The 15,461-nt window shown below is 41.1% G+C and overlaps 1 protein-coding gene across 2 annotated transcripts in view; it reads right to left on the reverse strand.

Moving 5' to 3' along the window:
- Window positions 1-15,461, reverse strand: part of EPHA3 (EPH receptor A3) — a 235,566-nt gene that overhangs the window by 208,139 nt on the left and 11,966 nt on the right. For both annotated transcript variants that reach the window (XM_069785513.1, XM_069785512.1), the window contains exon 2: window positions 8,892-8,956. In XM_069785513.1, the coding sequence (XP_069641614.1) occupies window positions 8,892-8,956 (65 nt within the window). The remainder of the gene's footprint in view (window positions 1-8,891; window positions 8,957-15,461) is intronic.

Consider the following 15,461-nt stretch of genomic DNA (forward strand, 5'->3'; position numbering starts at 1 on the left):
ATAGTATCTACGCACAGTGCAAAGAGCCCTTAACCCCAGCCTATCCTTCATCGAGCTCCACCGCTGATTAAAAGCAGAACACAAGCACGGAACACGTGTTTCACCACAACGCCTTCCGCTCCACATCAACCACGCGAGGAACTGGAACACCGGCCGCTTGCTGCGTTCGGGAGCTGGACGGCGTACCTAAAGGGAACCGCAGCACCTGCCTGGAAGGCCGCGGCCAGCCCAACCGTGCGGGAGCCAAGAAGTGCCGGCCGTGAGCCCGTGGCCCGCCGCTGCCCGGGGGTCCGAGTTCCGCGGGCAGGCACCGCCCGCCCCGGACAGGCCCGGCCCGGCCCGGCCCGGCGGGGGCCGCGCTGAAGGAGCAGCGCCACCTGCCGAGCCGCCCGCGCCGGGACGCGCCGCGGGCACGGGCACAGGGCCGGGCCGGCGGGGAAGGGAGGAGCGGGGAGGCCGCGGCCGCTGGGCCGCTTCGGAGCGAGGCGCGACAGCCGCGCTGGGCCCGCTGAGCCCGCGCCTCGCCGTCGCTTTTGAGTAACAGCGGTACCGCTAAAAGTAGGAGGGCCGTAACTGAAGCGCCGGGTGTTACCGGGGACGCTGTCCCGGCCACCCGCTACAAGTTTTTAACCCTCCCCCGAGGCGGCCCGCGGCCTCCTGGCAAGGGAGCAAACCCAGCGGCACCCCACCGCCGCCCGGGGGGTGTCTACCCACCCTCCGCCTCCCTACCGGCACCCTACCGCCTCCCGGCCGGGCTGTGAGGGGAGCGGTGAGGCGGGCTCAGCCGCCCGGCGGTACTCCTCCTCAGATACACCTCCCGCACGGAGGCGGCGGCGCCGGACCGAACCTGCCGGCGCCGGGGGAACCTGCCGCGCCCCTTCACGGCGGCCCCGAACCCCGCCGGGGTCCCGCTGAGGGAGGGCGGGTGGCAGCCCAACGGTCAGCCCTGCGCGGGACCGCCGCCCCAACGGCCGCCGCTCGCGGCCCGCAGGCTCTGACAGGGCGGGAGGGAAGGAGCTCCCGCACGGGCCTTCGCCCGGCTGTCCCCGTCCCTCACCCGCCCGCCAGCCGCGGGACCAGGCCTGGCGTTGGCCGCCGCGCCCCGCGGCCGCGCTGCCGCCGGCGCAGGGAAGGGAAGGGAAGGAAGGGAAAGCGGCCGGGCCGGGAACCCGCGCACCCCTCCGGGAGCGCAGGCTGCTGCTTCTCGCCGCGTCTCCTTCTCACGTTGCCGAAAGGCTAACAGGAAGGCTGGGGAGAGCACTCCGGAGAGGGTAAGAGCGTGCGAAGTGAGGAAAAAATTAACTAACGGAATCCTCAGGCTGTTTTCACAAACAACGCTGAGAGACTGGGGGGGGGAATTAAGCAACACGTGGGTCTCCTGCCTAGAAACTACTGCGTTCTCAGTCCCGCTGTTTCAGCCAGCAAGCCATCATCAGTGCACTTAACCGCCTCCTTTCCAATACCTTTTGAAAGAACAACTCCGAATTGTAGAAAATACTATTCTACACGGACAATCATTTCACACTGCATATTTTCAGAAACCTGGGGGGAAAAAAAAAAAAAAGAAGAGAAAAAGTATATACCCAGAGTAAATTACCTACCAAAACTATTTAGACCATTAAAAAAAAAAAATCCACAACCACAGCAAAGCTTTCAGGCAAAAACCTTTATGGGCATTTTTAACTGGAGACTGTAGTTACTTTCCTTGTGGTCTTGATGTTACAAAAAAGAGTCCTAAAATGGACTGTAGTGTGCCCCCGTGATAAATAACGTTATATTTCATGACAGTTACTGTATTTATTCTGTTCTGGTTTATGCAAATAAATTCAGCACAAAAGAAAACAAAATTATAAAGTAAGCATTTCTTTACAAAGGGAAAAATATCTCATGGCGACCAGGCCATTTGAGAGAACTTCTCACAAATGGCCTGAGTTTATGCTGACAGAAATAATGTTCTGCCCATGAGGAGAATGATGTTGTTTCTAAGCTTTGAAAGTTAAAAAGAAAAATTTGAAGCTGAAGTATCTGCAATTCCAGCTCTAAATAAGATCTTTATTTAACTCTTGGAATAGAAGCCAAACTTGCTCGCTCTCTCTTTTTTTTTTAATTTGAAACCACAGAAAATTGATACCCAACCTTCAGCAACCTATTGCCAGTAAGTAAAATGACTGATGAGGCTAATGAAATATGAGGGGGGTTCCCTTATTTTTCATTATAAAAAATGGTACAAGGACATTGCACTTATTGTACATTCAGCTTTTTTTGTTGTTGCAATTATATTTTTTTTAAATAGAAATCTCATAACTTGAAGTAACATGGTAAAAAGGCTAGTTTCAAAAGAAAGGGAAAAAAAGGCTTTCTCTCACCCTTAACGATGATCACAGAACAGAAATTAGCACACTTTTTACTTTATGTCATGTTCAAAGCTGTTTTTAAAATGAACCAAAACACAGTACTGTTATGATCATACTGAATTTTTCAAAGGAAAGCAATACAAGACTACAATTACCAAAACAACACATCTAAAGCGTATCACAGTGCTCTGCATTTTAAAAAGGCGTTTTTTTCTGGTAACAATTCATAAAAAGAGACAGGCATAAATACAATTCTGAAGTAATACGCATGACCTCAATTTTTCCCCCATTTGTTTAGTCAACTCCACCTAATTTTTTTTTATTTAAACTTCAATTTGAAATGCATCCTTAATGCAAGCAGCTGAAGATAGTGTGCAGATGAAATACAAGTCAAAGTCAGCTAAAGTACACCAAAAGTATATTCTACCCTTGACTACTTGCATGCCGCTTCTGAAGACATCAACAAAGCTTTCCTATTATATTCAGTAAGCAGTACTAAACAATGCTGTCATCAGTTTAACAATATCTTATAATTAAAATAATCATCTGGCATATCTCATAGCTTTATATTGCTAAAATTAATACCTATCAGAAAGGGGAAAAAAGTACAGCACAAATAAATTTATTTTTCGTCATGTTCAGATTTTGTTTAAAAGCAGCACCGACAGGCTGAAGAAACCATGATTGCATTCTGAATCAAGGCTCTGTGTGTGAATGAAGAGTTGTCAGTTCAAAAGAGGCAGATTTTTATATGTCCCTCTCCGAAGCAAACTCATCCACTTTACAGTAATAAAAAAAAATTCAAATAGTTTTATTCTAGTAGGAAGAAAACAAAATCTAAGAACGATAAATATCACATGCTTGATTACAGAAAATTGGAGGTGAAGGGAAGAACTCATGAAAGCTATAGTAAAAGTGCTCTTATTTTTTTAACACGATCTCTTTCATTATTTTGAAAAAAAGAGAATAAAATGAAACAGATACACTTTCAGTGCACCCCAAAAGCAAATACCTTAGTGATTAAAATAGAGTATATTAACCAAAAAATCCTACTTTCTCAATCAGCCATTCAGTGTAAGACAAAACAAAGTCTGTGATTCACAAGAACAGAATCCCAAGTGGTTCGTTTGACTTTCAATCGCCAAAATAGTCTGCTTGCATTTCAGATCTGATACACAAGTCGTGAAAGGCAGGGTGACAGTAGGAAATCTATGAAGTTGTAAGGAGACCAGAGCTCAGGCAAAACATAGATAAAACTTGGTTTTAGCAGAATGCATTTTTTTAAGTAGTACTACAGAAATGCCACTGTTAATAGGAAAAAGAAAGTGTATAATAGCATAACATGCCTGTTTACATTTTGAAAAAAAGTAATTTTTTATTTTACAAACATACTTCTCAGTTTCAATCTTTTATCTCATACCAATTGTTTGATATAATTTGTTTTAATTTGAAACTGATTTTCACAACCACCAAGTGATTTTGGTAATACTCCCCACTTCAAACACAGTATCGCTTAGCAGTTGACAAGGTAAGTTTGGTGTCTCAGACAAAAAATGAATACAGACCAAGATGTCAATCGGTATCAAAAGAAAACTAAAATTAGGTTGTTTCATAAATTTTTGTATTTGTTGGCCAGTTTCAAGTTTTTCTGATGGCTCAGCTGCCCTAAGATTCTGCAGTGGTGTGAAAATAAGAGACATGTAGGGAAGAGAAACTTTGCGTGCCCAGCTGAGGGGAAGACTGAAGTGTGACTGACACCAGGAAACCCACTGGCATTAAGGACCTACTGCAAAAGAAACCTTCAATCACAGGACGCGATTAACCACAAGACACAAAGCTGCAGGAAAACAAACCTCATCATTTCCAATGCTCATGGAAAGGCTTATTAATCATGAAAAAATCTTCCATATAAACAGAGAAACCTTCCATTCACAGTGGCCTGAATAACTAACTGATTCTTGGATACAGTTTATCTGAGTGCACCTTAATCATAGGCAAAATGTAACTGCACAAGTTCTCCTGTACCTTCATCTAGTCACAAGGGATATCCAAGCGCTTATTTAGTCAGACTCTTCTGCAGTCGCTGTTTCCACGATATCCCATAAAACAAGGCCAAAAAGTTTTTACAGTGCCACACATTAGCTAACTATTGAAACCAGAACAAATGCAGCCAGGGAGACTGTCACTGTCGTGGGTAGGCAGTAACACAGTCTAATGTGACAAACTACTTTCAGGCTTTTGAAATATAAGAAAGGAGGCTTTTTACTCATCTTCATTTGGATTTTTGGATTCTAACTCGATTTTGGCTGATGGAAAAACTCTCATTAACCTCAGTCACACATACTCTAGCCCTCCTAGCACAAGACAAACTATTACAGAAGCAGGGAATGTTATCCTTCTCTCCTCTTAATACTTCCAAACCAGTTTCCATTACTGAGATGATCAGCTTGCTTAGTTCAAATGATCATGGGAGTGACCACTAAGAAAAAGCAAAGTTATTCACACCAGATTTTCAAAGCACTTCAGCGTACAGTTGGCAGTTCAAGTACATGCCCAAAAGTTTAAGGTACTGAGCATGGCCGGCTCTCAAAGAAGTCAGATGTTTCTGAAGAAACTCAGGGACCTAGGAAACTGTCACAATCAAAGACAATATCTTTATTTCCCAACCAGTCTTTTAAAATTTTACCCGCAGTTTACTAACTTTGGTCACATACAGAACATGTTGCAGTTGGGGTTTTTGTTTGGGTTTTTTGGCCTGGTTTGTTTTTTTTTTTACAATTATCTATTACATGGCAGTAATAAATGCCAGACCATTCTTTTCTCTAGCTAAACAAGATAAGCATAATTTCTCTTTTACTTTTTTACCAACTACATTAAAAAGTGCCCAAAACTTTCAAGTCCATAAATATGAGTAATAAACATGTAAGATCCAAGTCACAAGTTGGGTGACTGGAGAATGATGTAGTGCTATTATGTCACAAATTTTATTTTTTTTTCCAAACTTCCCAAAGAACGTGAAGCGAGAGTCAAATTAGATACATCTTTCTTACTAAAAAAATGATGCTGAAACCAATACAACTACTTGCATGAATATGCAGAGCGAGATTTAGCCTGTACTCTTTTTGTCCTGTATGAATTATCTATCACATTTCTATTGTATATTATTAAAGTGACTTGCTTTTTTATCCTCCCAACCCCCACATCTGTGCTGCTGTAATTTACGTGAATTGCAGTTAATGATCACTTGCATTATGCTTAATCAGCATATCAATAATATACTCTGCACAGACTAAGTAGCTCTTCTTTCTTTCCCCTTTAATGAAACCTATAGAAATGGAACTGGTATTTGACTGATTGGCATTACAAAAAGGTTGCCTAGGCAGGTGCTGGAGATGGTAGTACAGGATACAGGCCGTGTGGCTGCTGCCAATCATGCTCAAGCATCAGCAAAGCCTGCTATTATATTTTTTAATTCCATTGCCTTGCTATCTAGAGGGGCCAATGTTTTGTACTTAAGGGATTTTAATGAGCTTGACCAGATCAGTGTTACTGACGCCAAGACTGTGGCTGTGTGGGATGGTTCAAGGAGAGATCACATTCTTACAGGGTGATATTATTAACCATGGTCTAAAACACTGCCATTAGAGTGTTTTTTATGTGGGACACAGAAATCTCTGAATACAAATTAGCTATAAATCTTAACATGAATATTCAGGAATTTCTGGAAAGCTGTTATTATATATGCCCAAGTTGAGGCAGACTTAAAAGAATAAAGAGCCACCATTGAACGCTGAAAACAACAACCAATTAATTTGGGTCATTTTGCCAGAAATCGATCAATATCGTGTATCGATAAGATAAAATTATTAACCTAGTAAGAGGTTTATTAAACACTTTGGCTAAACTATTTTTAAAAATTCTGTAAGTCTCCGGCCTCAGTACATTGACATTTATGGCTTCAGAATGAGAACACTGCTGCATGCTGGAGAAGAATTGGCACAACACCAATATTCTCATTTGTGAATCACAGCCTCAAGTGTAGCTCTATTAGCTTTACCTTGTAAATCACCGCTATGCTATTAGCAATCTTTCAATATGATGTGACATCTTTATTATAATGTTTTTCCACTAAAGTTTAAGTTCATATTTTAGTTAGCTCAGAGACAGATGCAGCCATATTTACCAGGTTTAATTAATTGACTATAAATACAGGGCTGTAAAAAGAAGGCATCTCTTTCACATGATTTCAAGTTGTCATTTTACAGCAAAATGCCAATTCAGATAGGATAAATGTTGCTATTTCTATACTTTACATTCATGTTTTCAGTATGTAAGCTTAAAATTTCACAGTATTTTGAAGGCTATAGAGTCTCGGTTCTCTTACAAAAACATTCACAGTACATGATCTACATCAATTTACTGCCATGTGATTTTTTAACTAAGAATTTCATTAACTTGTAAGAACATCAGTACAATTCCATGATTTACTTTGGCTTTGATATCCATGGATAGGATCAGCATGCACAGACACACACAAACGAGTTGTGCTAGATTTACCTGACAAAAACTTGCAGAAGCTAATAAAATTGCTTTGAGAGATCTGGGGACCCTTTTTGGTGGGGTAATGTAGCACATCTGGTTTTCTTACAGCCCCCAAGATACTCTGTATCATTCCCTACCAACTGCTCTAGGCATCCAAGGCAGGAGAGGCACAGCTGCAGGGAGCAGAGCCTCAGATCTGCACAGCTGCAAGACGATGAACAGAGTAGAAGAGTGAAGCAGAGGAGGGCAGGGCAGCTGGGACAGAAGAAAAAAAAAAAAAAGGCTTTGCATAAAAGAAAAAAAAATGCAAGTAAAGACAAAAAACCCTGATGAGCTAGAAACTGCTGGGGAGTTCGCTCTTGGACACCCTGTTTATAGAGGTTTCTTGTTGTGAAAAGTCAGCAGGAACAGCCACTAGAAAGAAACATGAACCCTCTTCCCACTTCTTCCCCATGAGAATGGAACAACTTGTTCAGAGATACAGAGAAAGATCCACGTGTAAACTCAAAAAAATAAACCAAGCCTTAATCCTTAAATACTGCTAAACACTTGCATAACACTTAATATCAAGAAGGCACTACTTAAATATTAACAACTGAATCCCATATGGCAGACATGCAAAAGTACTGTTACCACTGATCTCTGCGAAAGTGATAAAGGTGAAGTAACAGCTTGCCCAAAGCCACAGAAGAATCAAAAAGTGGGTGTTCATGATCCTACAAACAAACCAACGAGCAAAAACCTGCCAACACCGGGAATCAAAATGCAGTTGGTTTGGAAAGAGGATGGTGGCTGGACTCTTAGTTAGCAACTCCTCACCCTTATCAAGACTAGAGACAACATTTCCCAAGGACTTAGAAGTGGCAGTGCTCTCTGGCAGAGGTTTACTTGTTGGGTAGAAGACACAGGCAGACAGAGACACATGAAAACTTCTAGGAGTTGTCATCCTAAAGGTAGGAAACCAAAATAAGACTGCCACAGAGGAAACAAAGCACCTTAAGGGTATACACAAGTGATGGGACAGAAAGAAAAGGAGCCACAGGTGTCCGAGTGCCTTTGTTCAGCAAAGGCTTGATGGCACAGCCTTCTCTGAGGGTGAGGGAAACTCCAGACACCACGGCTTCAGCCTGCCAAGTGTTGGGGTTTTTTTTTTGTTCGGGGGACAGAATGCAGGAATGTAAGGGTGTCCTTGCATATCTCTTCTATGCAACGTAGAGAGTAATGGGTTGTTCCTACAAAACAAACACACGTACACATTCCACAGAGACAAGAAGTTGGGGAGTGACCAGATATCAGCACCACTGGACGGCTATGCACTGATATTAAGTCATCAAAAATTTTAAAGAGACTGGTGGCAAATGCTATTTATAAATGATGGAGTTAGCAAGTTCGAAAGCACAGATGCTCTAAGACTGGACTTCTACTTCTCCAAATAGAAGGTCTAGTTTCATTAGATCTGGATACAAGGTAAATAAATAAAAAAAGTCCCAACCCTCAAGAACATTATTTAGACATTTCTTTAATAACATTTTAACTCATAAGTAACAATACCTGAACAATTCAGCACAAAAGTTATCAAATAATTACTTACATCACCCACTTCTGTCCACACATTTTTCACGTTCCACTACTTCCATCTGAATAAATTAGCAAGTAATGCTATGAAACAGTCTCATGATATCTTTTAGAAATACACATTGCAATAGAAGAAGGAAAAGTACCTAAAGAGGACTATTTTTTTGTTCAATGCACCTCTGGCTTTCATTTTCTCCAATAAAAGTGAGCTCTTCCTGGGGATTACACGCATTGCGATGTATATTCTAAAGAGAAGGCACCACAGCTATGTAAGCTATATACTGCAAGTTTAGAGCAGACTATTTTTGAAGCTCCAAAGAACCAGCACTACTGCACGGTGTCCTCTGAAGAGGAAACAATGGTTAAATAGCACATTGGTCTGTAGCAGCACTTTTCCATTTCACAGTCTAGTGAACTCACCCCATGTGATGGGTAGGAGATCCAGCCCAGCTCCCCTTGAATTGTTTTTGAATCCAGCAGATTAACTACAAAAGAAGACAAAATGAAGAGGAATGAGTTTCATTTGCCTCTGTCCAGTTAACCTCAGTTACCCGTACCAAAAGATGTGTTTATTTAGGGACCTTGTGAGCAGTTGATTTGTTCAGGTGGCCTGGCTGTTAGCTACAAAGAAGAAAAAGACAGACAAATGAAAAGGATTGTCTTGTTTATCTTAAAACATAGTACGAACAGCAGACGGGGAACTTTTCAAAACAAAAAAAGTGACAACAAACAATGGATTGCTGGCCAAATTAATTACAGCAGGGGGTGGGAACAGAGCGCTTCTATCAGCTGCACAAACTACAGCGTTTTCCCCTTGGATGCCTGAAATTTGGGTCAATGCATCCAACTACATAGGTGAGATCTGAATATTTTAATCATTATTTGATTAAAGGCCTGTATTTGGCATATATAATTTTCTCAGAATAGAGGAATAAATAATGAATGCTGATTAAAGTCTCTCCTGCAGTTCTTTCTTCCTTCTGATTCAATTTGTTCTCAAATTGTCTTGCAGTAGTGTTTTCTAAATGTCATGTGTAACACGTTAGCTACAAAAGTAATTATTTACAATGTTACAAGTTCAGACAAACCTACTTTTAAAGAGGGCCATCAATTCATCACTAATCTTGCTGTTATCTTTTTTTTTGAGGCATGCAACAATTTTCAGAGTAAGAAGGAAGATTTTGTTTGTAAACAGTCTGATACAGACATTTTCCACTCACTCAAATCACAGTGTTTTTTTACGCATTTTAAAACATGTACAGGTACTTTAAATGAATAAATAAATAAATACAAACAAATTAAAGGATATTCTCCTTTGGTGTTTACTTATTTGGTTTTTACAAGCACAAAAATTCTGTTCCTTACCCTGGCCATATAGTCTCCAAGTGCTTAATTACAATTTCCTAACTAACCATTTCTTCATTAACATGAAGTGGAACAGGTGAATTGATATAAAGTATCATACAAAAAAATAGGCTCTATATAAACACAAACCAATGAAGTATTAGTACACTACATGACAACATTGTTCACAACTGCACTAATCTGTGCCCCTTAAATATTTATTATCTGCAATTTGGGCTTACTTCCGCTGTCTGTCATCCCGCCTCCCGCCCCCCGCCCTCCTCCTCCTTCTTTTTCTTCAATATGGAAATTACTGACAATGAGAAAAGAAATAAATCCCATCATATGCAAGGGAATTTTAACATGCGAGAATGATGGATCTATTAGAAGTGGCCACTGTAGCAGTCTGAGAAGCTTCAGCTTCTATTTGTAAGCCTGAAGAGTTGTCACTGCTCCCAGAACCAGATGGTCTGGCTATTGGAGCTCAGAGAAAATAAAAGAATAGGACTAGGAAGGGAAAAAATGAGGAAAATCATCTATGATTCTGCTAAGTTAAGCTATTTTTATTATTTCATCATCCTCCTTTTAATGGCTGTTTAATTTTGGAGATCACTTTAAAAAAAGAGCGCTATGAAGGCATTATTTTTCCTGTTATTGGGATGTACAGGAGGACACACAGTAGGGAAAAACAGGTGTACAGTATTAGAAATAACACCGTGTTATAAACAACCATAAATATACACATTTGTCTACATTTGTATGGACGTGCATTTCTGTTGTGTGTGTGTGTATATATGCAGTGCTGTACTACCATGAATCAGCTGCTCTTCCATCTATGTGAGGAAAAATGTTTCCCCCTATGGTTATACACCCCCTTAAAAGAAAACAATGGTATTTTGAATTTTTATCTACATCAATAAACAAAATATCTTCACTAATCTTAGAGAAAGCACATAATCCAGTATTATATATTTCTTAGCTCTGAATTTATCAATAATTAAATTCTCAATCACCTACACAAAGAAAAATCAGTCCTTTATTGAGTGCATAGGGCCCTAGGCAGACTACTCTGAAGCAAGGTTTGCATCTATAAAAAGGAAACACTAATAAAAATTCAAAAGGAAAAAGTGCACTTCTTGCTTTTGTGACTACAAATTCCCCCAGATTATGGATCTCCTGGGATAAGACAGGTATGCTTGTTGTGCATCTGCAATACATGGCGGTGAAGGAAGTATGACTTCTGAGGTAAATTACTTGGCAATAAGTTGCTAAGGCAAATCACTCAGGAGTAAACTTCAGTAATACATTTATTCTTTAAAAATGAGCTTCTTGAAAACATGATTGCAGCCACTCCGAAATGTATGAATTCAATCCAAATTCATCAGAATCATCTGGAAGAAATAAACAGGCAGTAGACTCACAACCTGGTGGTAGTTTCCCTCTCCGGACTTGCCAAGCAACCTAGCAGTTACTGCATGCCCTCGAGGTGCAGAAGATCAGCGTTCAGCATCACTGTCCATATCTCTCTATGCCACCTCCATCACGGTCAACTCCCCACTGCCTGCCTCTCTCAGAGCAGATTTACCAGGTTACCGGCACTCACAGGCATTATGATAGGGCCGCGGGGGGCAATTAAACACTCAGTGCAAGCCACGTTGCCCACGACAGGTAGATGCCTCAGCCGTGGAGCGGCTTGTGTTGCAATACGTCGGGATCAAATCTACAACAGCAAGAGTATTTTTTCAGCTTCTCTCCTTCATTCCACCTTCCTTATCTCCTTCAAACTGGCACCGCTAGGCAAACTACTTTTCCATGCTCATACATGTTTCACTACATTTTAGAAATCCTTACAAGGGAGGTTTTCACACGGCTACAGTAGGCTTCTAGTTCGGATGCAAGTCAGAGAACAGAAGTAGATGCAAGTAGGTACCTAAAAAGAGTGGTATAAATGCTCCCGTTACTGGGGGGAAACGGGGGGAGGGAAGCAAAGCAAAGCAAAGCAAAGCAAAGCAATATTCCAGGCCTGTAACTTCATTAACAAGTAGTTTTGTGCTAAACATATTTATATGCTTTCATACTGCACAATCTTCAAATTCCTCCACTTTCATTTGTGCAAGAAGGAACAAAGCTTGTCGTCTCAAGTAACTATTTAATATCTAGCAGAATAAGATCAGAAAACCTTAAGTTCCTTCACCTATCTAGCCACATGGTCTTCAATGATTATAAAGATCACTCATTCGGTTTTTCTGGTTTGTTTTGTTTTTTCTTTCTTTTTTTTGTGAAATGCCAAGTAAAAAAACAGGGGAAGGAAAAAATACCCAAAGAAAGAAAACATAATTATACTGACGCCCTAGATAACCGTCACTTTGCCTGGATGTCTTTATCGTTTGTCTAGTAAGAATTATATTACAGGCAAGCAGAAACACAGAGTAGACTGCCTGAGTGCTGAAATTGTTTAGAATCCAGCTACAATTCATACCTACAATACTTTTTCCCTATTAAAAAATTTGGAAAAAAAATACTTTTCACCAAAAGTGCACTGTTCTTTAATAGTATCCAAAATGCAAAACATATTTCCTTTCAGGTAGTCACCTGAAAAAACCACCTCCCTCTCCCTGAAAAAAGCTTCTGTGACACTCATTTTTCCTGTGACTTCAAGAGGGAGCTGTACTCCTCAATAGAGAGCAAACAATTAAGATAGAACTTACAGGCTGCAACGATCATGGTCCCTAGACAAAAATGATAGGGAAGGGCAGTGTTATAATTTGTCATTGTATGTCCTAACAGTACATATTAATCTGGAAATTGAAGGAGAAGAAAGCATTTCCTTACACTAAGACTGAAGAAATACATAAAGAATGGATTCAATATTCATTGCCTGAAATTTTTTTTGCATGGATTTGTAGGGTTAGGTAAAAAGTAAAAAAGTAAAACTTTACACAAGCACTTGATTCATACAATGACTCATTTCAACTTTTTTCCAACACTGATATATCCTCTAGTGTAACAAACGGCAATACTTGGTTTCACAAAACTGACCTGACCAATTCATGAAGTGTATCATGAAGATATATTCAGTCAGATCAGCAGCAGCAGGCATATATCAGTGTGACCCTCGCATTTTTCCACATACAATTAAAGTTAAATGAAAGCCAATGTTTAGATGTACTACAAATGCCTATAGTGACGTCTTTAGTAGATGAGAGAAGGAACTGCAGAGAAGAGAGTGCTAACCTCTCTCGTGGCACTGTCCTGTGCAAGGTGTGCACCTCTAGCCACACTAGCATGAAGGGAATTGAACGACTTAAGACAAAAACAAAAAAAAAGAGGTCAAGCTACTTTGTGTGGCAATACATTTTCTTTCGTTGCAAGTGTAACAACCAAGTGCTCTAGAGCAACTGGCCCAGTGAAGAGCAGGGCTGAGCAAGCCATCGTAACTGCAGGTCAGATATGGTCCTAACTTCAGAGACTGATTACCCACAGCTCTCATGTTCTTAATTGTGGTATTGGAGAACAGAAGAAGAGGAAGGGTTAGCATATTATATCCCAAAAATATGGCCAGTAACTCTTCCTCCTTCCTATTACCTCTTTCCAGAAGAGAGCAAAGAGGTAGTTTTACAAGTCAGGCCACACGAAAGAGAATCAGAATTTCCAGGCTCTTTCTGAAGCTTATGTGTTTCTCACACAACTCATTCGCTCTCCTTGTATCTCGTTCTCCTGCAGAACTGTGTGAGTATCATTCAGCTAGCTCTTACAGAAATCTCTGAGGTTGACCAGCCGGTTACTAAGGGCAACTCTTAAACTAGCTGAACAGTTTTGTTGCTATTGACAATTCTTTCCTACAAAATGCCTTGAAAAGGATCACTGGTTATGCTAAGGAGACACAGAGGAGTTCTCATAAAACAACTTCAAATAAATAAATAAATCAAGTGCTGTCTAATAATCTCACTGTCCTGCACCGGTTCCCATCATCTAATTAACTTGCTTTAAAACTAGTGGTAAGTACAAGGGAGAATTTACTGGTATTAAAATACCGCAGTGCTATAGAAATTGAGCAACCATCACGTCTGGCTCCAAAAATCAGTGACTTGGTCCTTCCGTACAACAGCCTTGCTCACCGTACTGTACACTGCAGCTATTTCTGCCAAGTGGCAGCATACTGGCAAAATGTCGACTGAGAACATGTTCTCTTTTTAGAAGCTCTCTCCTGCCCGACTCCTCTGGCCCCTCCCCGTTCACAACTGCAAGAGAAAGCATTATTCGTTCCCTCAATATGCATTTCTGCCTAGGGGGTAAAGATGAATCTCTTTCCAGCCACCGAAGCAGGGACATGGACGTGAAATGCAAAGCTTGCTCCCTCTCCTTTTCATGGTGTCAGGCAGAAGACAAATGAAGGCTTGGGTGGAATTTGACACATGGCCCTGCTCACACTACCAGAAACTACTTCCAGTTTGAGAGCGATGGTAAAGGGCCTGCCAAGGGGCTCACTGAGAGCAGGTTTCATCAGGAGTAATGTCAGTCAAAGAGAACTTTAAAACTAACAAGATACCGCAATCTAGTCTGAAAGCAGCAGCATTTCCAGAAACACGTGGAGTAACAACTGCTACCGTGAACTGAACGCAGTATAAATGCCTCCCCCAGTAAAAAATAAACAAACGTTATGCCAGGTAGAACTATTCTGAGATCTCCCTCATGACCTAAGAAATGGAGGAAAGCCTGCTAGGACGCAACTTGCAATATCTAAAGAAGAACCTACAAACAACTTCACCACTGGAAAGCATTTCCAAATCGTATTCTTTACAAAGAAAATACAGAACAATAGCCAATGAGGTAAATTATATAAAATATTTTTTTAACTAATTAACATGTCCAATTAAAAGTTAAAAACAAAACAAAACAAAACAAAACAAACAAAGAGAGAAAGGAAACCATCACTGCTTTGTCTTTTCCTGTTTGGCATCAAACTGCCAGTTTAGAAATATACTAGTTAGTTATTAAAAAAAAAAAAAAAAAAAAGCCAACAAATGGGGAAAATCAAATTTGCTACGCAACCAAAAAAAAAAAAAAAATGGTGAATGCCCATAATTGAAACGTGCCATATAATCCTGAGTAGCAAAGAAAATACTTTGCAGCAGGAAGTCAGCCAGAACTTGGTTTTGGGGTGGGATAGAGCGGAGTCAGCGCAAACCCTGACGTACATTTTTAGAATGGTGTCAGCCTCTTCCTGGCCAAGGGGACCTGCACCTGGATTTTCATCCACCTATGAGTACAGATCTGAGTCTTCTCAACTCTCCCCAGCAGTGGTGAAAGTGGCATAAGAGCGGCAGCAGATCAGCTTTGTGTCTTTGGTTTGTTCTGGGGCTAGAAGCAACATCTCCAGCCAGACAGGCTGGGCCCAGGCAAGGCCAAAGTTGCACCTTGGTGCGTTCCCCAGAATTGCCAACTAGGATCAGCCATCACGCTGAGGTTGCTGAAATCACGAGGAAGTTTGCTAAGGTAGACCGTGAAATCTTTGGGAAGGGACAACAAATAAATAAGTAAAATCAGTAGATAAGAAACCACGCCATGAAGCAATGCTAATGAATGCAATACTCTCTTCATGGAAGGGTGTCCAACAGTGAAGCCTGGTTTTAAGCAGCAGAGACC

Source organism: Haliaeetus albicilla, chromosome 6 (genome assembly GCF_947461875.1).
Source record: "Haliaeetus albicilla chromosome 6, bHalAlb1.1, whole genome shotgun sequence".
Classification (NCBI taxonomy): domain Eukaryota; kingdom Metazoa; phylum Chordata; class Aves; order Accipitriformes; family Accipitridae; genus Haliaeetus; species Haliaeetus albicilla.